Source organism: Grampus griseus (assembly GCF_964374135.1).
Source record: "Grampus griseus genome assembly, chromosome: 3".
NCBI classification, from domain to species: domain Eukaryota; kingdom Metazoa; phylum Chordata; class Mammalia; order Artiodactyla; family Delphinidae; genus Grampus; species Grampus griseus.
The window spans coordinates 164,114,701-164,141,761 of NC_139019.1; the positions used below are offsets into that span (position 1 = coordinate 164,114,701).

The 27,061-nt window shown below is 59.7% G+C and overlaps 1 protein-coding gene and 1 long non-coding RNA gene across 3 annotated transcripts; one reads left to right on the forward strand and one right to left on the reverse strand.

Moving 5' to 3' along the window:
• Positions 1 to 27,061, reverse strand: ADGRL1 (adhesion G protein-coupled receptor L1). 2 transcript variants are annotated; one of them, XM_082650218.1, is made up of 23 exons: positions 26,934 to 27,061; positions 22,759 to 22,972; positions 18,719 to 18,828; positions 15,025 to 15,039; positions 10,631 to 11,431; positions 9,468 to 9,782; positions 8,598 to 8,701; positions 8,126 to 8,311; positions 7,759 to 7,797; positions 7,406 to 7,589; positions 7,100 to 7,222; positions 6,362 to 6,576; positions 5,897 to 6,067; positions 5,249 to 5,458; positions 4,936 to 5,156; positions 4,662 to 4,728; positions 4,175 to 4,266; positions 3,340 to 3,508; positions 1,934 to 2,062; positions 1,651 to 1,747; positions 1,429 to 1,557; positions 1,273 to 1,290; positions 1 to 785 (listed from the first exon to the last, which is right to left on the reverse strand). In XM_082650218.1, exons 1-23 carry the CDS (start codon positions 27,001 to 27,003, stop codon positions 43 to 45), a joined length of 4,422 nt encoding a protein of 1,473 aa, XP_082506344.1. In that variant the 5' UTR covers positions 27,004 to 27,061; the 3' UTR covers positions 1 to 42. The 2 variants fall into 2 exon arrangements, with proteins under 2 accessions (XP_082506344.1, XP_082506343.1); XM_082650217.1 differs by lacking the exon at positions 15,025 to 15,039.
• LOC309819763 lies at positions 3,382 to 5,826 on the forward strand. The gene is made up of 3 exons (XR_014296472.1): positions 3,382 to 3,460; positions 5,279 to 5,417; positions 5,626 to 5,826. It is a non-coding gene; the product is annotated as an uncharacterized lncRNA (long non-coding RNA).

Consider the following 27,061-nt stretch of genomic DNA (forward strand, 5'->3'; position numbering starts at 1 on the left):
AGTCCCCGGCCTGGGACACCAGCCCCTGGTCCGTGAGGTCCCTCAGAGACTGGTAACCAGTTGCATCTGCCCATCCCCATCGGGCCCTGGCCCCTCGAGGCCTGGGGCCGCCAGGTAGCCCTCGTGGCTGGGCCGCCGCACCTGGTAGTAGCCCTGCAGGGGGTTCCGGGCCACCAGGGCCGGCGGGCGCGAGGTGTAGTAGATTTCGGGGGGGCCAGGGGGTGCAGGTGGGGGTGGGGGCAGAGCCTCACTGGGCCCCTCGGGGCTGCTGTCCGGGTAGGAGGGCGAGTCCCGCAGGTTGGCCCCGCTGGCGTAGAGGGAGTCCCGGCCCGGAGGGGAGGAGAGGGGCCGGCTGGTGGCCCCGTCCTCCGCTGTGCAGCTCTCCGACTCGTCCAGATCGCTCTGGTACAGCACCGACTGGGCCCGGGGCAGCAGCAGTGGCTCCTCCAGGGCCTTGTAGAGAAGTTCGATCTCTGCCCGGTCAGCACCCCCGGGCCCGCCTGCCTCTTCCTCGCCGCTGCCCCCTGGCACTGGCGGCACGGGGGGCTCAGGCGGTGGAGGGCCCCTGGCTCCGCTGCTGCCACCCCGAAGGTTGTTGTGCACCAGCTCCGAGATGATCATCTTCTCGAAGGCGGCAGCGTCGGCCAGGTTCCGGCCTCGAGGTGGCTCGGGGGCCCCATCCCCTGGAGGGAAGTCCCCGCTTCGCAAGGAGTAACTGTTGTTGAAGTTGCCATTGAGGGGCAGCGTGTCCATGCCGCAGGCTTCTCGGCCTCCCAAGGGGTGCTCTGCAGGCAGAAGGGAGCTGCTCAGAAGGAGAGCCGGGCAGTGAGAGGGGCGCAGGCCACGTGGACGGGGGTGCCTGCTTTCACCTGGCTTTCCCTGGGTTCACCCCTGCCCCTGGGGACTGGGGTCTTGTATTCCCTCTCTTCCTCACTGGCAGTTGAGGACACCAGCTCAGCAGAAGACTAGTGGAGGTACGTGTGGGGACCAGTTCCCCCAGGGTCCCCTCGCAGCTGGGGGCTTAGAGTCTCAGCAGTATGAGGAGATCTGGGTGACCAGATCCCTTTCCAACGCTCTGTCCCCCCCATCACCTTCATTCCCCACCCAACGCGACACCCTCCAGCCAGCTGCCAAGCCAGAGACTGTCTGTATGTGTGTGTGTGGGGGTGGGGGGCACTCGAGTTCTTCTCTCTAAGTTAGGCCATTTGAGGAGGCCACTGTCACGTTCCCCTCCCGGCCTTGGAAATATTCCCAGGAAACAGTCACACTTACTGGGTTCCCGGTAGCTCCCTGCAGGTGCCGGCCAGGAGGGAAAAGAGAGAAGGAGAGAGCGGGCTCAGGATGCCAAGTCTCGGCTCCAGTTCAGGAGGCACAAGGATGCCACCTGACCTGGGCTGTCACCCTCTCCTGGCACCACAGTGCTCTCACCTGGGGAGTTGAAGACGGCGGGTGAGGAAGGATTGAAGCCCACCGACTCGGCAATGAGAGTGTTGTAGGGGCTGGTGCCCCCACGGGGCTGCAGCACAGGGTTGGTCAGCAGATGGTTCCCCATGGTACCTGCCCAGGAGGTCAGAGGTCACAAGGCGGCCAGGAGACCTGGGCTCGGGAATCTTGAGGGACTGAAGCCGGGGGTGAGGGATCCAGTCTCACCTCGGTTCAGGGTGGGTGTGCTGTTGATGTCGCCCGCCATGAAAGAGGATTCCGTCTGTTTCCTCACGGTGTCGTTCCACATCCTCCGGATTCGGCTCTGGGGACACAGCTCAGACGTGAGGGGGCCCTTGGGCCGCCCACCCTCCACGATCTTTCTGAGACCACCTGCCTGATGAGCACCACCAGGGACCTGGGCAGAGAACTGCCCTGCCTCTTGGGCTCTCGGTTCCAACACTCAGCCCCAGGGAGCCCTGCCTGGCGCCCCAGCCCCCGGCCTGGATACCTGGGTCCCCGTGTAGTAGCGGGTGTTGCTCCGTATAGCTGAGGTCTTGAGTGAGCCGTGAGCACCACCGGGTGGGGAGCGAATGCAGCAGTAGGAGTGACGCAGGCACTTGCTGTACTCCTTGTGCACCTGGGGGGGCGAGGAGGACAGGCAGTAGGTGCCCCCGCCTTGGGGGTCCACTGACCAAGCTGCTGGTGGGGATCAGAAGCCCCACTGTCTCCTGTCTCCCAACAGCCAGCCAAGAAGGCTCTCTTCTCACTCAGGCCCATCCTCCTTTCTCCACCTCCACCAATAATTTCTCATCCATTCATTCACTCAACAGATCTTTAATGAGCATCCTCTATACGCCAGGCGTGCTTTAGGCCCCGAGGACAGACACAAATCAGACCCAAAGCCCTACTTCTCAGAGCTGGTATTTTCTAGCAGACAGAGACTGAACACGGGTGAAACATCAGTGTGTTATGTAGGGCGTCTGATGGTGTGAGGTGCTGCTGAGAACCATGGCCGGGAGTTAGGCAGTGCTGTCGGTGGGGGTCGGGGGCACGATTTCAAAAAGATCAGGGGAGGCCTCACTAAGGAGACATTTCGGCAAAGACCTAAAAGAAATAAGGCAGTGGGCCCTGTGGATATGTGGGGAGGGGCGGGGGACAAGCCCTGGGGAGGGTCCATGTCTAGGTGTCTGAGGGAGCAGAAGATAGAGCATGGCTGGAGGGAAGGGAAGAGAAGGGGAAGCCCAGGTTGGACCGTATGGGCCTGGGGGCCTCTGTAAGGATGTCCCTGTGTGTCCGATGAGGACCATGGGACAGTTTTGAGCAGAACAGTCAACCTTGCACCCAAGACTTGTGATCACTGCCTCCTTCATCCCTTCCTTAGCCTTACCCCCCTCACTGTCCCCTAAGACCAACAACAGTCTGACTGGGCCTCCCCACTGCCTTCAGGATATGAATCTACAAACGCCTTGGCTCAGTTTCCCTGGCTTTAGTCTTGAGTCTACTGCCCGTACACCCTTCTCCACATTCTTCTGCTTCTGTTATCTCCTTAATTTATTTTTTTTTAAGATTCAGACTGTAACACACTTTATTTTAAAAAGAAACTTCCTATCACCACAAAATTCACATTTTATCCCACAACTATTAAAGTCGGAAATGTTCTGTCTGGGTGGCACCCAGAGTCATCTCCCTCCACATGTTTGACTTGTGCCCTACACCCTGGGGAGGGTCCATCAACCATGTCCCAACTCCCCAAATCTGCCTTGCTTTCTCGTTCCTCTAGGCCCCTGTATCTTGCTCTTTTCCAGAATCCTCTGCACCCCTGCCTAAATCCTCCCTGTGAGACTGTGCTTCCCTCCAGGCACACACAGGTCCCGCTACAGAAGGCAGGCACCTGGTCCCTTCCCTGGACCTCACCTTCTTCTGTAAGGCGCAGTGAAAGACAAAGATGAAGACCCCCTGGAAGGCGTTGAAGGTGGTGAAGAGATAGGCCATGACCACCGACTCCTTATTGATGAAGAGGAGGCCGAAAGCCCAGGTGAGGCCCAGTAGGAAGAGCAGCGCAATGGCCCCCAGGGCCCAGGATCTGGGGAGAGGTGGAGAGGGAACAGGGACATCAAAGTCCCTGCCAGCAGAGATGCCTCCCCCAGAGCCCTGCTGCGTGTCCCTCTTTGAGCAGGCCTGGACGCTGCCCTGGGATGAGCAGGCCTGCCCAGTGACACTTTCACCCAAGCTGACCCTGAGGGGCAGGCAGAGGTCAGGGGTCAGGGCTCTGTGAATGGCCAGTCATTCTCCTGCATCCTTCATCCTTTTGGCCGTATTTCCAGACCTTTAAACTATCTTTTGCTGCCTATCTGTCTTTAAGTTGCCATGAAATGGACTTTTTTTTTTTTTTTTTTTATGCTGAGTCGCATGGCTGGTGGGATCTTTAGTTCCCCGACCAGGGATCGAACCTGCGCCCTTGGCAGTGAAAGTGCAGAGTCCTAACCACTGGACCGCCAGGGAATTCCCTGGACTCACTTTTTGAACTCAGTCTCACCCTTAGCAATTATGTGCCTAAAACCACAGCTGGATGTGCTAATACCATGTTTTCTAATACTCGTTAAATAGATACATAACAAACACAGTAAAACACCATCTTTGTCCTTAAAATCACAGTATGTGACACCAGAGGCGAGAACACCACCTTTCAGGAAACGCCGGGAGAGGCCTGGAAAGTCCCGGGGCATGGGTGGGGCGAGGGGGTGCTCACTTAATGTTGTCGAGGCGACTGGAATCGGGCTTGAGCACGGAGGAGCTCCGGATCATCTTGTGCAGAGTCACCATGAGGAACACCAGGTTCACCTGGGGGCGGGACAAGGGGAGGGGCTGGGCCAGGGTCCCTCTGCCTCCTAGCGCCAGCTCCTGGCCAAGTCTCAGGCACGACCCCCCTTCTTCAGGGTCCCCTCTGCTGCTGTACCTGCCCCCAGGTGCCTGTCTACTGGTGTAACTGTTAATGTGGCTTCGGGGCCGGGGGGCAGGGCCCATGGCCTGACACAGAGCCGGGGCTCAAATCACAGCTCCTGGAAGGATGGACCTCAGTGCTGGAGCTCTACAGGCCCACTCTGCTCTCGTTTTCTTAGTTGGCTGCTCAGTTCTGATGCTTTTCAAGGGCTTGGGGAGAAGGGGGGCCTTGGGGTCAGAGCTAGGCTGGATGAAGGACAGAGACTCAGTACTGGGGGTACCGCCTTCCAACTTACCACGATAACAAAGGAGACAGGCCCAATGAAGCTCCAAATGAAATAATTGTCCACTCGGAGCCAGCAGCTGTGAAGGAAGCAGGGCCGGGGTATTGAGAGGTGGGGGGGGGGGCTCTTCCCTCCCTCTGACTCCAGGAGCCCAGGGACTCTGCTGGCTGCGGCCTCGGGGCTCAGGAGAGGGGAGGCCAGTGCCCTGAGGGTCCTGGCCCACGGGATGCTGCTGAGCAGGGAGCCAGCAAGGGGGAGAGACTCGGGGGGTGAAGGGGGCACTCACGCCTTCTCGGTGCCGTAGCTGCGGTAGTCGATGGCGGCTGCGATGCCCACCACCAGGGCTGGGAAGCAGTACCCGCCCAGGTAGTAGTATTTGGTGCGGGAGTACTCGCTCTCAAACACCTCCACCAGCAGCAGATAGAGGTGCACGCCCTCCAGGCAGAGCCAGGAGAAGGCAGCCAGGAAGAAGTAGTGCAGCAAGCCAGCGAAGATGGGGCAGGCAATCTAGAGAGTGGGGAGCACCACGGGTGAGGGGCTGCCCCGGCCGGCCGGTGCCGTCTCTCCCCCATCCTCTCCTGCCCTGGAGTCCTGCTCACCTCATACTGAGTCTTGTCTATCCCAACCAGGAAGAGCAGCTCGGCCAGGAAGAGGTTGATGCACAGGTTCTTGTGGATGGTGTTCCGGTCAGTCTGCAGTCCCCGCAGGAAGCAGAAAGTGGAGATACAGATGGCCAGGCAGACCAGGGAGATGACGATGCCCACCCAGGTGATGACTGACAGCAGTAGCTCGTTGATGCGGCCCTGGTACTGGGGGAAGGAGCAGGGGGTGTACTTAGCGCCTCTGGTCTCGCACGTGGCCAGGGCTCCGCTTAGGTGCCAGCTACGGGCAAGGCCGTGGGCCACGAGCACCACTGGTGCAGCCCACCCGGCCTTCTGCCCCCCTGGCCAACTTGCCGGCCCCCACCCCTCTGCAGGCGGCACGCTCACTTCCTCATGCTCTGGAAGGCTCGTGGAGAGATGACAAAGGTGACACCAACGTGCTTCTCCAGAGTGCCTTGGGAGAAGGTGGGACCGTGACCAAAGAGAACCAGACGTGTGGCCTCATGCCCCGGGCAAGACTCAGGCCCCCCATGCCCACGAAGCTGGCCTTCCCCGGCACCGCCCATGCAGCACTTTCTAGGATGCCATGCAAAGCCGGGCCAGAAAGTGGGCCCGCCCGGAGGAGCGGAGCGCTGGCCAGCTTACGATCTCGCGGTGAGCCATGAGCACGGCAAAGTTGGTGAGGTGGCTGCAGGCACACGTGGTGTGGGTCTTGTTGGACTCCACCAGGCGGCAGCCCTGCGTCGACCAGTAGCCCAGCATGGAACGCTCCGAGTAGTTCCAGAAGGAGCAGTTGGCATTGAAGTGGTTCTTGGCCTGTTGTGTGGTGGTGACCGGGGGGTCAGATCCGGGGAGTCCCACTCCAGCCCACACACCCGGCTATGGGGATAGCGACAAGCAGGAGACGAGTGCCTGGGGCTCTGGGCTCCAGGTGACAGTCTGAGACCTCTGGGGACAAAATGGCCCAAGCTGCTGAGGTGGGGGCTGGGGCCCCAGGGAGGGGTTGTAACTTGCTCTCGGGGTGGGTGAACACACAGTAGGGGGGCGTGCACAGCCAGGGACAATGGAGGATGCTGGGACCTCACGGAGGGAGGGGGCGCCTCAGCTCACCTCCAGGTGGGCCACAGTGAAGATGACAGGGTCCATGAGGAAAACTCGGCTGGACTCCTTGTTGATGGACGCTGCGATGACCTGGGAGTTCACCACCAGGGAGGCGCCCCCCAGGCCCCCCGCGCCCGCTTCACCTGCCAGCTTCACCGTGGCATTCTCGGTGGACAGGAAGAGGCCCAGGTTGTTGTAGAGGATGAAGACAACTTTGACCACTCCTGGGGAGAACAGGCACAGCAGGGTGTGTTGTCAGCCCCTGGCTGGTGTGCAGCTCCACCACGCTGGCCGCCAGGACCTCTGAAGCCAGGCAGGCTGCAGCCCGGGCAAGTGGGGCTCTGGGAGCCCTTCTGCGGGACCCCTGCTCAGTTATAGGCAGCTTTCAACGGCAGGGCAGTGGGCCGGGATACACAGGCCGGGTCCCCGGCCCACCTCTCACTTACTGTGTAACGTTGAGCAAATCCCTAACCTCTCTGGACCTTCATCTCAAATGGCGCAAGCCTCCCTGAACTGCCACTGCACAGGAGTGAGCCCTACTAACTGCGAAGCGTGCTTGGCTCTGTGGGGCTTCGGGGGGGGGGTCTCCACGAACCCCCTGAGATGTTAACACTAGCTTCAATGAAGGACACCTGTGTGTGGCCACGGGTCCCAACCTCCTTTCGGATTCTTCAGTGCGATAAAAGCTAAGAACCGCCGTCCTCCGCGAGAGGAGCAGGGGTGCCCGCACGGGGCTCGGGCACTGACCGTTCCGGCTGTTCTGCTTGATGGTGTTGGCGGACAGCTGGATGGAGTTCTCGCTCGGGTACTCCTGGGGGAACACCAGCTCTTGCACTTGACCCTCTGTGTTCAGGACTGTGACCTCGAGGACTGTGGGAACAGGGGACGGCAGGGCACACAAGGTTGGGGGTCTGTCCACAGTCCAGAGGCCCGGGCTGTGGCAAGAGGCCCAAGGTCGAGGGCCAGGGTATCCCCCACGGTCTCCAGGCCGAGGGGGCCCCCACCGTTCAAGATTTGTGCCCAAACTTGCCCTAGCGCGACTGTAGCACTCACCCACGTTCTGCTTGGCGGCCAGGAAGCGGGCAGGCTCCCTGACGTTGTCGGCCAGCAGGAAGGCGCCCTCCTCTAGGACATCCAGGAGCATGGTGGCCGTGTGCACCTGCTCGGTGGCATTCATGTCCTTCCAGGACTCAAGAGCCTCTGGCCGCAGCAGGTTGTCCACCGTCTCCACCACGGCCTGCAACGGTGCGGGGGCAGCTCCGTGATTCCCCCTACATCCTCCAGTTCCCTGGGCTGGGCTCTGCGCCCCCTTCTCCGAAACTCCATCCCCAGCGCCACCTGGGGCCTGCCCAGGAGCGACAAGGGCTGCCCCACCCCCTCGGCCAGCAGGAGCCCTTGAGCCTCACCTTGATATAGTCCTTACAGGTTCTCTCTCGCTTGTGCATCTGGGGAAAGAGATGGAGGTGCTCTCAGGGCTGGTCTCCCAGCCCCACTCCTCTAACCCCGACACTCATGTCTGGGCCCCAGGGAGCTTGCTCTTCTGCCTCTGCTACTGACCTGGGGCTAGGCCATGAGCGAGAACCATTCCTAAGGGAGCCCACACCCCCAGGACCGTCCAGGGCAGTTCAGGAGGGAGCCCCAGTAGACCTGGGGTCTGTCCTTCCTTCTCCCGTCACCATGGGTGGCAGCCCAGCTCCGCGGTAACAGGCCGGCTATCTCCTAAGTTCCCAGGGCAGTGCCCCCTGCCCTGCTGGCCCTGCTGCCAGGCTCTACCTTGTTGTAGTTCTTGCCAGCTGACTCGCGCTCGATGGGCCGCAGGGCCTGCAGCTGGGCATCCAGGATGTCCAGCAGCTGCTCCATCAGCTTCACAGAGGAGGACACATCACCCGCATAGATGGAGCCCCGGGTGTGGCGGGCCAGCTCGCTGGCAATGTTGGCTGCGTTCTCCCCGCTCTTGATCTGTGTGAGACGGGAGTGGGATGCCCCGGCTCTGTCAGGGACCGTTTTGCTTCCCTCTTCACGCGCCCAGCCTGCTCAGCCCCTCTCATTCCTCTCTCTGCTGCCCCTTCTCCCTGTCTGCCTTCTCCCTCCCCATCTATCTCTGCTCCCTCTGCAGGCCAGGGAGTGGACCCCTGCTTGTCTCCCCAGTTGTTCCATTGCCCCCACTGTGCCCCTGTGCCCGGGCACCCAGGGCCTGCTGTGTGAGCACGTGCGCCTGACTGGGAGGGGCAGCTTCTGCTGGTACCTTCTGGGCCACCTGGTTGACCCAGGGGGAGGTGCAGTTGCTGAGGTCAGGGCCCCGGGGGTTCCAGAGCCCCAGGGCTGGTAGACACTGGAAGGAGGCAATTCCTGTAGGGACAGACACACAGGAACAGAGAAGGGAGCCACAGGGAAGGAGAGAAGGATGGGCCAAAGCAGGGAGAAAGGAGATGACAGAGAGAGGGGGACGAGTGGGTGAGGAGAGAGGTGAGGGGAACACGGAAGACCAGACATGAAGCAGGCCGGACAGTCAAGAGAGGTGTCACTCTGAGGTGACATAAGCCACTCCTTCTTCCCCTAAACCCTCCCTCTGGGCTCCTCTTCCGTCTTTGCCTACCACAGTTGGAACCTTCTAGCAAAGCTCGCCTTGGAAGCCCCCTCCCCCCCACGAAGCCTCTTCTGACCCTCCCCTTGGGATCCCTAGAGCATGCGGTCTGGCTCCACCCTCTCTGGGCACTTCAGCTGCTGTGTCCTGTCACCAGCTGCTCCCGGGCCTCTTCCATTTCAGTCTGAAGCCAGGACTCAAGTTACCTCCCGTGGGCTCCCCGCAGGATCCACCCAGCGCTTTGCACGTGGCGGGTGCTTAGTATCGCAGGAGGGGACGGGGGACGAGGCATGGGGCACTAACTGAGCTGCTGCTGTGTCCTGGGAGCTCTGCTGGGCTCTGGGGACACAGCTGCAGACATCAGGCTTGACCCCTGCATGAAACCCACACTCTGCCAGGGGAGATGGACAGGTAAGTGCATCTACGTTGAGCTGAGTTAAGGGCATGTCCCCCGTCCCTTCCCTGGCCAGACCCAGCAGTGGCCACTCCCCAAGCCAGCTGCAGCGGAGGTAACCTCGGCTCTGCACTCACCTCGAGTCCCCTTGGGGCAGGGCCTCTCCACCAGCATGCCCTGCTGGGTGGCCGGCCACTGGACCCGCCGCACCTCTCGAGGTTCGCAGAAGAGTTCCGGGGACACGTGCAGATTGGGGGCGGGGGGCCGCCGGGTGCTGGGGGCGGGGGCAGTGGCTGGAGGTAGGTCAGGTCCCAGCTGGTTGACGGCACCCACAGGGTGCGTGGTGAGGGGCGCCCGGCGGAGTGGGGTGGTGGCCGCAGGCGAGGCTGTGCTGGTCAGGGGTGTGGGCCGGGCCGTGGTGGTCGTGCTGAGGGGCGGCGAAGTGGCTGGGCCTGGAAGGGAGAGGGGATATGAGATGGGGTTACCCCCACGCTTCAGGCCTACTGAAAGATATCCTGGTCCCCACTAGGTCTGGGAGAGCGCCCCTGGCCCGTCTGCCCACAGAGGTCCCTCGTACCCCTGGGACCATCTGAAGCATTGGAAGGTGGCAAAAATTCACTCATTTGTACTTTGAAGTCTGAGAGAGCAACCACAGAAGACGGGCCAGGAAGGAGGTGTCTGGAGGCTGTTGTACACAGCCACCTCCCGTCCTCATTCTACTCTTACTCTGGGCTCTCTGACCTGGCCACGTCCCTTCCCTCTGGGGGACTCAGCTCCTCCTTTTGGATTAGATGGGACTCCCTGGAGCCGTGGGGCTGCTCAGAGCTGGTTTGGGGCAGCTGAGGGGGCGGAATGAGACTGTGGAGGGGCCCCGAATCCCGGCCAACATCGGCGGCTCGGCTTTGCTGTTTTACTGATACTGGGCTTCCACCCAAGATTTTGGTTGAAGAGGTTCCAGGGCTCGAAATGCACAGGCCTCTAGGAGACATAGCACAGCTTGGTTAGGAGCCCAGAGTCCTTGGTCCAGATCCTCAAAGGAGCAAGCTAATCCCATACTCACCCAGTGCTTGGGTTTCCTCATCTGTAAAACGGGGCAATGATAAGCCCCGTCTCCTAGGCTGCGAGGGCCAGAGGAGTTAATTGCGTGCTTAGAACAGCCTCTGTCACCTTGCCATGTCACACTGTCATTGCCTCCAGGGCTCCCCCGAACCCACCTCCAGGCCCCCTAAGATGTCCCAGAGTGCACCCCCCGACCCTGGGACCTAGGAGGCGTTTGGGAGCGAACTTGAGCTGTCCTCACCAGCACTGGGGTCGGGTGGCCCGAACTCCAGGCTATAGCGCACCACGAAATAGTTGTTCCAGACATACAGCTGGTTGTCACGAGGGTTATAGTCAACGGAAGAGACGAACTGGTAGGGGTTGGGGAAGGCCAGGCTGACGGGCTCCTCGCGGTTGGCGTTGGTGTTGAAGGCGTAGTCCACGCGGTTGCCGGCCGCCTCGCTGTCGTCATCCACGTACACGGAACGCAGCACGTAGAGGACGCCGCACACCATGAAGGCGTTGGACGCCGAGCGCTTGTCGTAGCCGGTCTCCCACGTGCCCTCGAAGCGCAGCGTGTAGGGGTTGAGCTGGCTCACCACCAGCCGCCCGTTGTTGCCCTCGGTGGCGTAGATGACCCACAGCCCGTTCTCGTCCACGGCCAGGTCGATGTCGGTCTTGCCCCCCCAGCGGTAGGGCGAGGTATCGTGGTAATTGGCCGTGTTGATGACCGTCTCCCCGCTCTTGATGCGCGTGCGCAGATCGTACTTGACGATGTTGCGCGTGCGCTCCTTGTTGTAGAAGACGGCGCCGTCATAGACCACGAAGCCAGTGCCATCCACACGGTTGGGCAGGCGGTAGGTGGTGGTGTGGCGCGCCGCCACGTAGTCCTCCCACGAGGCGTACTCGGTCAGCGTGTCCGTGCGGTAGGGGATCCAGGGCATGACGTAGATGCGGTCACCCGCCTGCAGTGGGTCCTTGCACCATGCGCCGGACTGGTGCTCCGACTCGTGGGTCGAGGTGGGGTCCAGCACCTTCTGCAGAGTCCCTGGGCACACGAAGACTGGGCCAGGTGGGTGGGCGGGGAGGACACGGGGAGAGGAGCAGGGGCAAAGGAGGGGGAGAGAGAGAGGCAAGTTGGTCACGCGGCCAGGGGGGTGCCAGGCTGTCCCCTCCTGCTGCTGCAGTCACGGTTGCTTGGTAGGGCTGGTGATGGGAAGGGGGTTTCCGGGCTGGGACCCCTGCCCCGCCCAGCTGCCCCTCTCCCTGGAGATGTCAACCCTGGAGGCCATTAAGAGCAGGGTTAGTGGTGGGAGGTAGTGCCCCTCTTTCCTTCCCTGGCTGCTAGAGACCCCACAGGCTGGGGATAAGGGGTTTGGCAAGAGGCATCCCAGAGACGATCTCGTGTGCCTTAAGCAGGAGTGGAAAGATTTCCTCACTGCAGCCACTGGTGGCTTTGAGGTTCCAGGGACTCAGGGCCCTGCCCCTTCGCCATCATCTGCGCCCCTATGGAAGAGCTAGGGGTCAAGGGTCCCATCCTTCACCAACCACACCAGGACACAGATTTTTTTTTTAAACTCCATTTTCTTCCTCCTGCAAAAACTGCAAGGTAGAGTGATGTTTCCGTACCCACTGTGGGTGGGTGTCAGGAGCGCACTTCTATTCCAGGGTGGGAGAGGCACCCGAGGTTCCTGATGCAGCCTGTGGCAGCCCCCACCCCCAGTACCCATGAAATCAGTAGCTGAGGAAGGGTATTCGGAAAAGTCCAGCCCCTCCTGAGGGTGCCCAGCCCTGCCCCCAGCCGGCAGGGTCTCTCATGGGGGTTATTCAGCAGCAGACACTGACACTGGTGCACAGGGGTGAGGGGGAGAACTTGGGGAGGGAGAGGACTCCCGGGAGAGTTGGGTGGGGGGGAGGAGAGCTGTGTGGAGGGAAGAGAGACAAGGTGGTGGTGGTGGGGCTCGGCGAGGTCCTGGCTCCAAGGGAGGCACACTGGAGAGCACCTGGGAAGAAAGGGTTAGTGCTGGCGAGGAGAGAGGGGGGTGAGCAGAGAATTCACTCCAAGGCCCAGGCCCGACTGAGGGTCCCTTGGGGGGGCAGTCCCAGGTCCAGCTCAGAAGGGGCAAGGGAGGGAACCAGGTGCTAGGATAAAGACCCAGCCCGCCCCCAGCAGGCCCCGCCCCCCCACCTCCCCTGCCCTGACCCCGATTTACCTGCAACCATCCCCGGCTCGGGAGGAGGGACCAAGGCAGCGCTGATGTCAGAAAGGTGGGGGGCCCCGCCCCACCCCCCCATTCCCTGAAAAGGAGGAAAACCTCAACTGCATCTCGTTGGCCACCAATAGCCTGCCCACCCTTGCCCCGTCACGTCCCAGCGCCGCCTGCTCCTAGCCTCCCCTTACTGACCCGGTGGGGGGTCTGGACTTTCACAGTGTGGCCAGGCTCCCCTCCTCCTCCTGTAGAGGTGATGTCCCTCCATCCAGGATGGCTGGGGGCCTCCCTCTCACCTCCCTGCTAGCAGAACCCACGGACAGGCCAGGGTGAGAGTTTGTAGTGAATTCTCTGCTCCTGCTTGGTCTGTCACCGAAGCAGCTGGCCCCGAGGGGACAGGGAGGGCTGGGACTTGGTGCCGGCGTGGGGGGTGGGTGGGGGCTTGGACACTTCTCATTCCCCCACTTCCAGCCTCATTCTTCAGGAGGCTCAGGTGGGTGGGTGCGGAGATCCAGCCCTCCCTTCACAGCAGCAGGGGGACATTTTGACCCAAGGGTCTCCAGGCACAAGGCAGCCAGGAGCATGCCCTGTTTTAGGAGGGGGAGGGGAGCTTGGGGCTCCACCATCTCCCTGTCCCCAGTGCCCTGAGGGGTTGGCCTGCACCTTCTGTTCAGCACACTGGCCTCTGCCCTTTTCCCCTGTCCCTGGGTCTCCCCTCTCCCCAAGCTAGGTCCCCCGCCAGCTTTGTGACGACTGAGCAGATGTGCTTGTGTGTGTGGGGGGGTGGGCAGTGGGAGGTCTCAGAGCCTAGCCTGGTCGGCAGGGCATGGCGGAGGAAAACGTGGTTAGAGGTTACCCTGGGGAAGGGGGAGAAGATGAGGAAGGGTCTGCCTGGGGCCTTTGCCAGCAAGGACCCCCTCCCCAGCACCAAGCTCCCAATACCTCCTCTGCCCTCCAGCCTCCTCCCACCCGCCCTTTGAAGAGAAAAGATCCCAGGCTGCCGTATCCAAACCACCACCGGGCCTGCAAGAAGAGTGTCTGGTGCTGGGTGGGAGAGAGACTCCAGGAGAAAGAGAGGGAGAGAGTGGAGGGGTGCAGTGAGGGGCAGGGCGGTGGGCTGGTTGCCCAGGCCTCTGTGAGATGGGGGAAGGGACAAGGGGGAGGGGAGCAGCTCGGAGGGACCCCGCCCCACCTCCCTCAAAGGGGATGCTCCACCGACCACCGTAATTTCAAGGCAGAAGTGATCCTGAAAGGTCATCCCTTCCATCCGCGGCCCCTGCTGCCTGCCTCAGAGCTGCAAATTTCCCAAAACTTTCAGGGGAGGAAGCGACCATCCCCAAGAGCCCAGGCCTGCAGTTGCAGCCCTGCCCCACTCCACTAACGGACAGCTCTGCCCCCTACGGAGTTCTACCCAGCCCCCGCTGGAGGTTTCACCCGCAAGAAATTATGGTGCTCGTGGAAGTCCCCGACCCGGCCTATACCTCCCCCGCCCCCCTCTCCCTGGTCCTCTAACCACAACAGCCCAGAAGAAACCCTGACTGCAGCTTCGCAAGTATTTCAGAACCAGAGAAAATGCTCCCCGCCCCTCACTCCCCCAACCTTGAGGCCCGCCCCCACCCCCTCGTCCCGATTTGGCAGGCTGCCCTCCCCGGGCTGGGGACAGCTTATACCCCTCCCCAGGGCTGGGCCCCCCGCTGGTGGAGGACAGGGGTTGGGACTGGGGGAAACTGGTACTCCATGCTCCAAAACAGCTCTGGGCCTTGGAAACGCCAAACCAGAAGGAACTGAAGCCGCCAGGAGCCAGAGAGAGAGAGAGAGAGAGAGAGAGAGAGAGAGAAAGAGAGAGGAGGAAACTGCTCCCCAAAAGGAAAACAAAGGTGTCCCCTCCACCCTGCCTCCCCGAACCCCGACACATGTTACAAAAGCGGGGGGCAGGAGGAAGAGAGGAGAGAGACGGCTCACCCGGTGCCCTTCACCCCTGGTCAGGAGCCAGGGAAGGGGGTCCCTCCCTCCCCACCCGCCCTGGATGCTTACACACTTCTCCTGAAGGAGGCAAAAGAAGTATGAGAGAAGGCCAGGTCCCCCCCGGCCCCGCAAGGGCCAGGGACTAGGAAGGTGGGCCGGGGGGTGGGGAGGCTTGGGGGGGGAGAGAGAGAGAGAGAGAGAGGGAGGGAGGGAGAGAGAGAGAGAGAGAGAGGGGCAGAGAGAGAGACGGAAGATCCTGCCCGGGCTCAGAGAGGAGCTTCCTCAGGTGTCTGGAGGGTGGAGTCACCCGGCTGCACCAGGGCTTGCCCCACCAGGGGGACACTGGGGTGGGGAATAGCGACTGGACCAAGTTTGGGGTGGGGGGAGAAGAAGGGGCCGGAGGGGAGGGTGGGTCACATAAGTATGGTGCAGGTAAAACAAAGTCTGAGTTAGGGGTTAGCATTGGTAACAGTGCGTTTACCTTTCTGCTCCACTTCTACTTTAAGCATCGGAAGAGAGAGAGAAAACAAATTGAAAAAAAAAATGTGCAAGAAAAAAAGAGAAAAAAAAAAGATTAAATTGCTTTCGTTTCTTTTCTGGCAACACGCCCCCTTTTCCTTTCTTTCCTCACTCCTGGTTCCCCAACCCCGAAGGTAGCATCAGCCCCCGCCCCCAAGTCCTTTCCTTCAGGGAGGGTGTCAGGGAGACAGTCACAGGGAGGGGAGACACATGGGAGGACAGAGACCAAGAGAGACGAGGGGTGTGGGGGGGAGGGGGGTGTACAGGCAGGCATGGGGGCAGAGCCCTCAGATGGGAAGGGGCACCCTCAGTGCAGTGGGGACTGGGGAGGGGAGCCCCAGCTGGGAGGCGGCTCCGCTTAGGGGGGCACCAGGCAGGGATGGTGGGGAGGGTGAAGGAATCACTTAGATCCCCTTCAGCCCGGCCTGCTGCCCTCCTGCTAGAACCAGGGGCCCAGGGGAGGGGGTTCAGTGCCTCCTGGGGCCTGGTAGCCTCACGAGAGAGAACACATTGGACTCCTTCCCCTTCTGTGCCGGCCTTGCAAGACTCCAGCTGAGTTTCCCCAAACCCTCAGAACCCCAAACAAGCCAACACACAGAGAGGGTGGCAGCATCAGACACAGAATGACGGAGAGGCGGACAGGCAGAGCCCCCTGGGCCTCAAAGAGCCCGGTGGGGGAGACAGAGGCAGAGAGGGAAGAGGCTGGGGTGGGGGGGACATCACAGATGGGGCAGGACAGCAGGTGGGGCACAGACACGCTCCCACACTCCCCCGGGGCAAGCCCGAGGCTCATTTTCTCTGCCCAGCTCCCCCCTGGGGGCCCAGGAGCCGGGAGCTCCCCAGCCCGCTGTTGGGATGGGCGGGCGGCACCTGGGGGAGGAAGGGGGCATGGTTAGACTGTGCTCTGCTGCAAGGCAAATCCAGTGTTAGTCGGGCCTGTCCGGTATGTGTGTGTGGCAGGGAGCCCTGCACACCCACTGCTCCCTTCCCACGGTAGCCCCTGCACCCACCCCTGACCAGCACTGGGGTCACCCCAGCCTCTGAAGCCCAGGGCAACATGGCTGCCCAGGGCACGCCCCCTCCAGGCTCTGTGTCCCTGACCCCTTAGGAACCTCTGACCAGGGCCTCGCTCTCCTGCCACCTCTCTGGTGGAGCAGTGTTCGGCTCCCTTCCCAGCGCCTCATCCAGGGCCTGGTACGCAGGAGGTGCTCAGAGAAACTCTGGGGGATAAGTGAGTGCCCGGCTTCCCTGTTCTGCGGCGTGGCTTCCATCACCCTCGTAACACCAGCCCTCTTCTTCTGGGACCGGGAGTTAGCTCAGCCCCCCCAAGACACATCCTTCATGTCTGTGACTACGAGTGCGTGTATGCGTGTGTGCCCCTGCCTCTCCCAGGGCTCAGGCTAGCTCTCTCCCATCAGACTGGGGGCTGCCCATCCCCTGAGCCCTCCTGCTCTCTGAGGGTCACGCCCTCCCACCCACACTTGGAGTTTGGCTCCAGGAGGTCTCTAAGCCCCTCTCCTCCCCACACCCTCTAACTTTTTTCCTGCTCCTTTCCCTGCACGGTATCCACTTTGGATGACACTTGGATCAGGGGATTTCTTTTTTTCCTGCCCTTTATCTTACCTGCTTCAGGAGAAATTGGGTTTGTCATCTGTTGTTAGTTTTATTTTTGATTACTGATAGCAATTATAATAATTGGTAAAAATCATGATGAGGGAGTCACAAGAAAAGCAACAACTACCAAGTGCCCGGCGCTTACTCTGCGCCAGGAACCGTGCTAAGCACCTCTCGGGCAGCCTTTCGAGAACCCTGTCTATAGAGGGGGAAAGGGGACCAGTGAAGTGAAGCAACACGGCTGAGGCTACCTGGCTATCAAAAGCAGGCACCGTTTCCCTCACACGTACGGCTGACGGTGCACAAGGAGCTTTGACCCACGTTCTCTGTACTCCGGGCAACACCTCAGGGAAGGTGTTTGATTCCCCTCCCACCATTAAAGAGGAAGGTGTAGGTTCAGCTGGATCGAAAGGGCACCCAAAGCATTACTGAGCACATCCTGAACCAGGCTTGGGCCTGGGCGCTGGGGGGGTGAAGATGAGGCCTCTGCCCTGCAGGAGTTTACATCCAGCACTCTGTCACCAGGAGCAGCCTCTGCGGCCAGCCCTGGGTTAGGCGCTTCGCACACGTGATCTCCTGGCCTTTCGCCTCCTTCTGCAGCGGCCCAGAGAAATTAAGTCATTTGCTCAAGTTTCAGAGCCAGAAAACCCAAGGGCCGGGGCCGAGCCTCGAACCCAGCCTGATTTCCCCACTGTGCTACGCTCCCCAACTCCTGCCCCCCTTCCCTGCTGCCCCAGCCATGGGGCTGGGCGGTGTCCCCAGTGCTGTGGGGAGGCTTCAAGGATCAGATGGGCGTCCCTCTCAGGCAGTGGCTGGAGGCCTTGGTCGCTGAAAGGAAAGGGTGAGGAGTAAAAGAAGAAGGTTATGGAAGCACATAAGCCGTCCCGTCTCCCCCAGCACGTCTGCAGTCACCTGCGAGGAGAAATCAAAGGTTGGGGGGAGGGGGGAAGGCTGGGGTGGGAGGGGAAAGGAGGGAGAGTCACAGGGCCTCCTGCGCCCCCGCCCCTACCCCCTCACACTCAGACACCCTGGTGGCCCTGCCTCCTCCCGCCTCTGCCCGGAGGCCCTACCTCCAGGTTGCCTACATGAAGCTGGGGGTGCAGGGGAGGGGATGGATGATGGGGGAAAGGGAGGGAAGAGTAAGGGCTGGAAAGAAGGGCCACGTTAAGGGTGGGGTGCTGAGGAGGAGAGACCCTGTCATTGTTTGCTCCCCTTGGCCAGGTGCAAGAATGGCAGGCCCCTGGCTCCCCAGATCACCTTTCTCAGGCTTCCTGGTGCCACCCTCAGTCCAACATGGTGGCACTTCCTTTGCAGACAGGAAGTATGACTGTGGTAACGGGCAAACAAACCAAGAGTTAGGAATCTGTGGAAGATGCCCCTAGCCCTTCACACCTGATCTGCCACCAGGCCTCAGAGGGTGGTCTGCCTCCGTATGAGTACAGAGTCCAGCTTCCAGGACTGGGAAGGGGCAGGACTGGGGGCACGTGAGGGGTGAGGGGGACAAGAGAAAGGAAAGGGAACTCAGAGAAAGGGGGGTGAGTGAGAGGGAAGAGCAGGTGTGTAAGAGGGGGTCACGAAGGGAAGGGGTGAGAGAAGAGCAGGGAGGCAGAGGAATTAGAGGGCAGCGAGGTCAGGGTCCAGGGAGAGGAGAGGAGAGATGTAAGTGTGCCAAGTGGAGCACGTGGGTGTGGCCTTGGAGTGTATACATAAGCCCAAGGGCATGTGAGGAAGCAGGGTGAGCAGGCCAGAGCAACAGGAGTTGGAGAAGGTGCCCAGTGGATGGGGACAGAGTCTGTGAGGGCGGGGGTGTGGGTGGGGCAGACACCAGTGTGGACAAGGGTGTCTGGGTGAAGAGAATGTGTGAGGGAGGGAGCAGGCCCAGCTGTCCCCCGTGTGCCTGGCCCCGACTTGGCCCTGTGTGTGTGTGTGTGTGTGTGTGTGTGTGTGTGTGTGTGTGTGTGTGTGCGCTCAAGGTGTCTCCTCCTCACTCGCTTCTGGAAGGGGGAAGGGCCCGCGTCCGCATGAGGAACAAGATGACTCACTGTAGGGGACACAGTCGTACTGCACCTCCAGGTACTTGTAGGTGCCGGGACAGGGATCGGGAAAGGCGTCGGAGCCGGCGACCACCACGCACTGGGTGCGGTTGTTACACCTGTGGAGGAGAGACGGGCAGCTGGCAAAAGACAGGCCTGGAACTGGGGGGGGGGGGGCAGGGTCAGGAGAGGAATGGACAACCCCAGATTGGGAAGGAACTGTGGAGACCACGCCAGGGACCTTGTGTGGGCATTGTTTTCTGTTTCCTGCCTGCTCTCTCCTACCAGATAGGATTCTTCTATTTCTAAACCCTGGCATGGCATGAAGCTTAGGGCTGGGCCAGAGGGGTGGCCCCATAAACTGCTTCCCCAGACACACTTCATCACTTTCATCCTGAGTGTCACCAGTGCCATTATGTCCTTTTTTTTCCTTTTTCTTCCTATATTGACCATACAGCCCCCACTTTGTTCACAGAAGAGTAAGATGTGAAGCCATACACGCAAGGTGGTGTCTTTGCAAAGATGCTATGAATGAAATGCTCACAGTGTTTGCCTGTGTCCACCTCAGACCATGTCTTGACATGTCCTACCCTTTGGACAGCGCTGCTGTGAGGCTCTGCAGTCAGGACAGGGGCAGAGTCTTCACCTCATGCTGAAGCCATCCTTGGTTCCCCATGGGGAACACCCCCGAGTCCCTGTCAACTTCTCAGGAGGCTGGCTACCATGTAACAGGAGGCCTAGTTAATGACAACAAGAGATGTTTCTTGCTGTCTGTTCCCACGGTCAAGGTCTCCGTTTCCCTGGAGCAGGCCAAGTCTCGGCTGGGCAGAACGGTGACTTGACTGTGGGTGTGTTCAAGTGGTTTGGGGGAGCTTCCTGACAGGTACAGGGCAGAGGGGGCTCCTGTGTCTTCCCTTCCATCCTGCCCTTAACCAATGAGTGCTTAACTCATGAGGACCTGCTTATACCCACCCACCTCAACCCCCTTCTTTAAAAATATAACACTGACCTCATAAGGTTAAACAGAGACTTAGTTACCTATGACCCAGAGAACTAGTTCTAGTCCCCAAAGTGCTTTCACCTGCTGTAACACTGCGGGTGTATTCCTGTACGAATGCTTGTATACGAATGTTCATAGCAGCATCATTTACACAATCACCAAAAGGTGGAGACAACCCATCAACAAATGAGTGGATAAACAAAACACGGTACATCCATACGATAGAATACTATTCAGCCGTAAAAAGGAAGGAAGCTCTAATACACACTACAATGTGGACGAGCCTTGAACACATCACGCTCAGTGAAAGAAGCCAGCCACAGGAGCCACGTGTTTTACGGTTCTATTTATATGAAATGTCCAAAACAGGCAAATTCAGAGACGGAAAGTAGATTAGGGTTGCCAGGAACTCGGGGGAGGGCGGGGAACAGGGAGTGACTGCTAAGGGCGACGGAGTTTCCTTTTGAGGTGATGAAAATGTTCTGGAACTAGACGGAGGCAGAGGTTGCACAATATTGTGAATGTAACTAACGCCACTGAATTGTTCACTTTAAAATGAATTTTATCTTACGTGGATTTCACCTCCGTTAAAGATGAAAACAAAAAGAAAAACACAAAAACGCTGGCTTTCCAGCGGGAGACTGCACGTCCCAGCCTCCCGTGCAGCTGGGAGGAAGTGCCCAGGAAGTGCCCGTAACTGAGTTCTGGCCCAGGAGGTGGGAGTGGGGGTGGGGTGGGTTGCAGCGCTGAGACAGAGAGAAGCGGGTGCTGAGGGCCTTTTCAGTTCTGATCTTGTTCAGGTCACTGTGTTTATCCTGGGGGGGTCTCCGTCAGAGTAGTGGAGCTGGACCCTAACTAATATGAAGAGCCTCCAGGTGTGGCCTCATCAGAATCCCTCAGCCCCCGTGACCACCCTGCTCAGTGTCACCCCTCTAGGACTGAGACCCCACGAGCGTCGGAACTGGGTCAGTCGCTGTGCTACGTACTTGGGCACATGGCGGAGAACATCACGGACCCTGAGGCCGGTGCGGAGTGAAGTGGGCAGGGAGAATTTGGAGGCAGGAGGTAGGAGGAGAGAGAGGCTGGACTGGGACTGTCCATGCAGGGGTGTCAGGAGACGGGAAGCGGGGAAGAGGGACAAGATTGCTGGAGGGGAATGGATGTTTGATTATTTCCTTTTTTTTTTTTTTTTTTGGTCGCTCTGTGCAGCTTGTGGGATCTTAGTTTCCCGACCAGGGATTGAACCCAGACCCTCGGCAGTGAGAGAGCACAGTCCTAACCCCCGGACCGCCAGAGAATTCCCGATGTTCGCGAGAGAAACAGTGGGAGGGAGGGGATGAAGCGGTTCTGGCCTGGCCCACCCACCTGATCGCGCCTGTCTCCTGCCCAAAACTCTCGGGAGGCTTTCAGTGACCCCACCCAGTGACATACTCTAGCATCCCCAAGGAGCTGCAGAGCTGGCCCCAGGCCTCCTTCCCTTTTCCAGTTTTATGCTCAGGATCCTGGAGTGAACCTTGCATTCTCTCAGGCGTTTGGCAAAAATTCAGTGAGTGCCTGTGGTGTATCTGGCTGTGGACACAGCGGTGACAGACAAAACTCCCTTTCCCCGTGGGGCTGACAGCCTAGTGAGGGAAGACATAAAAAAGACACGATAAAGAGGCGAAACAGCCAATGGGACTGTGGATGGAAGTCAGGACTAGGAGAGAGAGAACGCAGGGAAGGGGCTGGGAAGTGGCAGGGGCGGGGGCCGGGTTGCTGTGATTTTAGAGGGTGGTCAGGCAGGCCTCACTGAGAGGTTAGTTAGGTAAAAACAAAAAATCCCTGGGGCTTCCCCGGTGGCGTAGTGGTTGAGAGTCCGCCTGCCGGTGCAGGGGACGTGGGTTCGTGCCCCGGTCCGGGAAGATCCCACATGCCGCGGAGCGGCTGGGCCCGTGAGCCATGGCCGCTGAGCCTGCGTGTGCGGAGCCTGTGCTCCACAACGGGAGAGGCCACGACAGTGAGAGGCCCGCGTACCGCAAAAATAAAAAAATAAAAAAAATAAAAAATCCCTGAGTAAGGAGAGGGAGGGGCCGTGTGGGTGTTGGGGAACAGCATTCCTGGCAGGGGGAACAGCCAGTGCAAGGGCCCTGAGGGAGCCCTTAGTGGAAGATGCCTGATGGGTGTAAGGAGTGGGCCAGGTAACTGAAGCCCAGCAAGTGAGGAGGTGCATGGAGGAGGTGAGGGCCGGGAGAGGACAGGGCAGAACGTGTAGGGCCTTGGGGGCCTCAGGGGAGGACTTAGGCTTTTGCTCTGAGTGAGGTTGGAGCCAAGGAGAGCTGTGATCTGAGGAGGGACAGGACCTGACTCAGGTGCTCCCAAGCACTCTCTGGCTGCTATGGGGGGGAACAGACTATAGCAGGCAAGGAGAGGGGGCAGAAGATACTGTAGCAGTCCTGGGGGGCTTGGTGGTGGAAGTGGCGGTCCCATCAGGGTATAATTTGAAGGAAGAGCTGACCAGCTCTAGGTGGTGCGGGTGTGAGTGTGAAAGAGCCTTCTGCAGCTTTGCACACATGCACCCCACACTCACACACTTACAGACATAAACAGTCTTCACACTCCCTCCCTCACATTCTCACACACGTTCTCTCTGACATTCACAAGCACATACACTTCTGCCATCTGTGTTCAACTGTCACCTCCTCAGGGAAGCCTGACCAGACCTCTGGGCTGTCTGTCAGTTCCCATGACATCTCACTCTGTCCCGCCACGGCGTTTACTCTGCAAGCCCCCACCAATCTCAGGATGAGCTTCTGGAGGCAACGGGCTTGTGGCAGAGGGTACAGGTTGGGGAGGTGACAGGCTGGCAGGGCATGGGCTGGGTCTTATTTGCTGTTTGCACGGGACCCGGCCCCTAGTAATTGCTCAGGAAACATGGGTCGAATGCATAAAAGGAAGACTAAAGGTGAACGGGATGTGCTGGCCAGGGGCGCATGGAGGACAGGCACCTTATTGACCCCAGGGACTGCTGCCACCCCATCTCCCAGGAGCCCCGCAGGGTGGGGCCCCTCACCTCTGGGACATGATCTTGAAGGCGTCTGGCAGATAGCACTGCACGTTCTCCATCTGGAAAGGGTCAGCGTCGCAGATCTTGTCATCTGTGCGCCCGTAGTTGGCGTTCTCCACCATGATGACGTCGCTGCCTGGGCACCGCAGCTCTATGGGGTAGCCTTCACATGCCAGCTCACGGCGCATCAGCCCGAACGGGAGCCCGGCCCGGCTCAGGCCTGCAGGGAGGAGGGGGAGAGAGTCACACCCGGGCCCAGGAAGGGAGGGAAGACCCCCGCTGAAGAGGCGCCACCTCCAGCTTCACTGTATTGGGATGCGGACCGTATGAACGTCAGTTTACTCATCTGTAAAATGGGCTTCTCAGTGTGCCCACCTGTGTAGTAAGGCCATGAACTTGGCCCAAGGAAAGTCTGGCCTTTGCCTTGGCTCCTGGGCGGTGCCCTTGAAGCCCCTGAAGTGTCCTGCTTGAGAAGAGTGTCTTTGTTTGCCTGGGGGCCTTGAGCCACGCCAGGCAGCCTGTGCTAACTGTTATGGGTTGAACTGGGTCTTCCCCCTCCCCAAATTCAAATGCTGAAATCAAGCCCTAACCCTCAGGACCTGAGAATGTGGTCGAATTTGGAGATGGCTTCTTCACAGAGGTAATCAGATTAAAATGAGGTCGTTAAGGTGGGCCATTAATAGGGCCCTATGGGGTCCTAATCCAATAGGAACGGTGTCCTTATAAAAACAGGAAATTTGGACCTAGAGGCACACACAGAGTGAAGACGATGTGGAGACACAGGGAGAAGATGGCCATCTACAAACCAAGGAGAGGGGCCATGCGGGTGCTGGGGAACAGCATTCCAGGCAGGGGGAACAGCCAGTGCAAAGGCCCTGAGGGAGCCCTTAGTGGAAGATGCCTGATGGGTGTAAGGAGTGGGCCAGGTAACTGAAGCCCAGCGAGTGAGGGAACCGATCCTTCCCTTGTGACCTTCAGAAGGAACCAACCCTGCTGACGCCTTGACCTTGGATGTCTAGCCTCTAGAACTGGGCGGGACTACATCTCTATTGCTTAAGGCTCCCAGTCTGTGGTATTTTGTCACAGCAGCCCCAGCAAACTAGTACACTCACGATGTGGTTTCAGGTAGGCACTTGGGGTCACGCGGTATCAGCTGACCTCTGGAGGGGCTGGAGGCTGAGGTCAGCCATGTCTACGCGACTGAGCCCCGGTAAAGACTCTGGACACCAAGGCTCAGGGGAGCTTCCTGGGTTGGCTGGACAACATGCGTGTTGTCACTTATCGTTGTCAGGAGAGTTCCTGCTGCCCGTGACTGCACTGGGAGTGGACCGCCTGGAACTTTCCTGGATGGTGCGCTTCTCTTGGCTGATTTCTTTTTTTTTTTGCGGTACGCGGGCCTCTCACTGTTGCAGCCTCTCCCGTTGCGGATCACAGGCTCCGGAAGCGCAGGCTCAGCGGCCGTGGCTCACGGGCGCAGCCGCTCCGTGGCATGTGGGATCTTCCCGGACCGGGGCACGAACCCGCGTCCCCTGCATCGGCAGGCGGACTCCCAACCACTGCGCCACCAGGGAAGCCCTCTCTTGGCTGATTTTAATCTGTATCTGTTCACTGTAATAAACTATAACCACGAGTATAAGGGTGTTTCTGAATTCTGTGAATCGTTCAGGCAAATCATCAAAGCTGGGGGTGGTCTGGGGGACCCCCAGACTCGCAGTTAGTGTCAGAGGTAAGGGTGGCCTGGTGCACTTCCCTAACTTCACATCACCCCATGCAAGGTCCAGAGATGGTGCGGGAGGGAACACGCTCATGTTCTGGAAGAAACCACAGAGTCTGGCTTTGCCACTTCCCAGCTGACAGACCAGGTGTGTCCCTTGGACCAGGGCTTCTCCTGGTGTGTCCCAGGAATCAGCAGCGTACCCATCATGTTCAGAATGTAGATTCTGGGCCCCCCGACCCAGGCCTGCTGAATCAGAATCTTGGGGATGAAACCAGGAGCCTTTGGATGGATACACCCACCAGTGGTTCTGATGCACACTACAGCCTGGACAGCCACTGCTGGAGCCTCACCAGGCCTCAGTTTCTGGATCTGTAAAATGGGCCACCACAGCCCAGGGCTGTACTGGGAGGATTCCGTGCTAGAAAATGTTCTTGAAGGAGGTGCTGTGCATGGTGCTGTGCTCCGGGAGGACGTCACAGGGAGGGGCCTCCTTGCTTTCACCTAGGAAACCTCCCAGGGTTGCCATGACAATGAAAGAACTTGCCATGGGCATGCCCTGCTCTCAGAGGGGTTGCATTGTCACACGTCAGTCTCCATCCCATGCCATTCGGAGACTGAGAGCTGGGACTCAGGAGCCAGATGGCCAGGGTTTGTGTGTTTGTTTATTTATTTGTGTAAATTTATTTATTTATTTTTGGCTGTGTTGGGTCTTCGTGGCTGTGCGCGGGATTTCTCTAGTTGCGGTGAGTGGGGGCTACTCTTCGTTGGGGTGCGCAGGCTTCTCATTGTGGTGGCTTCTCTTGTTGTGGAGCACGGGCCCTAGGCGCGCGGGCTTCAGTAGTTGTGGCACATGGGCTCAGTAGTTGTGGCACGCGGGCTCTAGAGCGCAGGCTCAGTAGTTGTGGTGCACGGGCTTTGTTGCTCTGCGGCATGTGGGATCTTCCCGGACCAGGGCTCGAACCTGTGTCCCCTGCCTTGGCAGGCGGATTCCTAACCACTGCGTCACCAGGGAAGTCCCTGGCTGGGGTTTAAATCCCAGCTTGGCCACTTCCTGGCTGGTGGCCTCGTCCAGTCACTGACCACCTCTGTGCCCCCGTTTCTTTCCCTAAGGAGCTGATAACGCCTATCTCATAGATCCATGCAGAGGGTTGCAGTGCACACGGTACATAGTGAGATGGCAAGCCACTGATTACTATTATCATTCAGATGATCAAGGCAGCTAGTCTCTGTTGGACAGAGTGGGCTCAGTACCGTCCATGCCTGCTGGGGCAGCCACCTTCTTGGACACTGGTCCCAACCAAGCCTTGTAGGGTGTCAGAGAGAAGGGGGGATGCACAGAGTGGCCCTGGGCTCCAATGTGGGGACTGTCACTTGTAGATGAAGAGAAGGCACCAGTGCATGATGGCAGCAGGGCCAAATGGGCCCCTTTTTCCAGATCTAGTGCCTCCAATGCCACCTGGGGGCCCAATGGGGTTGGCAGCTAGGCCCTCGGGGTATTTTGGGATGAGTTGAGTCCCACTTGCGGGAAAGTTTTACGTGCGTTCCTCTAGCATCATCTGCTTCCGCAGCTAATTTTAGCCCTTCCTGGGCCCGGGAAGGAGGCCGGGGGTGGAGGGCTGGCTTGGATGGGTCTGGGGGTGGAAGCAGCCCCTCGCAGGCCAGCTGGCGCTGTGGGGCAGGACCTGGATAGGTAGAGAACATGGGTGCTGGGGGAGGGGAGGGTGCCAGCTGGCTGGAGCAGTGCCAAGGCCCTGTGACACGGCTGAACAATGCCCCCTTCACCTCTGTGGCTCCCCGGAGGGTGGGGCTGTATGAGGCAGCCATGGGGAGCAGGGTCCACCATGAGTGCCCTCCAGACAGGGCTCGGAGGGGCAGGCAGGGGGCACGGCCAGGGCGAGGGCGAGGCTAGCGGGCCTCCTCTCTTCCCGCCCTGCCCTTGCCCCCGCCTGGGCCCACCATGGGGATTGTAATTGAGTAATCGGTGAGGGTGGGCGGGCAGGCTCGGGGCACTAATTGTGGTGTGTGCAGGATCCCGGGAACGGCATAGGGCCGAGCCGGGTAATTAGTTGTTTTTAAATAAACGTCAGCGGGCATGCTTTAATTAAACCTTCTTCCCAGCGAGAGCCTCGGAGATGTAATCACACTGAGAGAGACACACACAAGACAGAAGAGCATCGGCTCACCAGGAAGGCCTGTCCCGGTCCCGGGAGGCCACATCCCGAATCCCAGGCTCTAGGACCCCTGGTGGGATGGACCCTGGTGCTCTGGGTTGGGGGGTGAGGGGCTGATCCGGGGACCCCTTGGTGGTGCTAGGGGGCATGATCCCCAAGTCTTCCTCTGGCCTGGTTCTGGGTGGTCTGAAGCGGGTACTGTAACGAGTGGTCGGGAGGTATTTCACTGTTTTATCTGCCCTCCTGGCAGGGATTTGCAGGCACGGCCCCTCCCCAGCCCCAGCAGCACCTACCTTGGGTGGCCGAGGTGACCAGGATGGCAGTGACGCAGAGACTCCAGAGCACGGCGGCCAGGCGGGCCATGGTGGCGGCTGGGGCGCGTCCGGGGCTCTCAGTGGCCTGTGCGGGCGGCCTCGCCCCG

What these genes read in the sequence shown, in the direction of transcription:
- ADGRL1 (XM_082650218.1), bottom strand. Translation starts at nt 27,003, where the DNA reads ATGGCCCGCCTGGCCGCCGTGCTCTGGAGTCTCTGCGTCACTGCCATC. An exon ending in CTGTCTCCTTTGTTATCGTG is followed by an intron (nt 4,267 to 4,661) that starts GTAAGTTGGAAG and finishes TCCCGCCCCCAG; the next exon opens with GTGAACCTGGTGTTCCTCAT. An exon ending in GCTACTACACGGGGACCCAG is followed by an intron (nt 1,748 to 1,933) that starts GTATCCAGGCCG and finishes CTGTGTCCCCAG; the next exon opens with AGCCGAATCCGGAGGATGTG.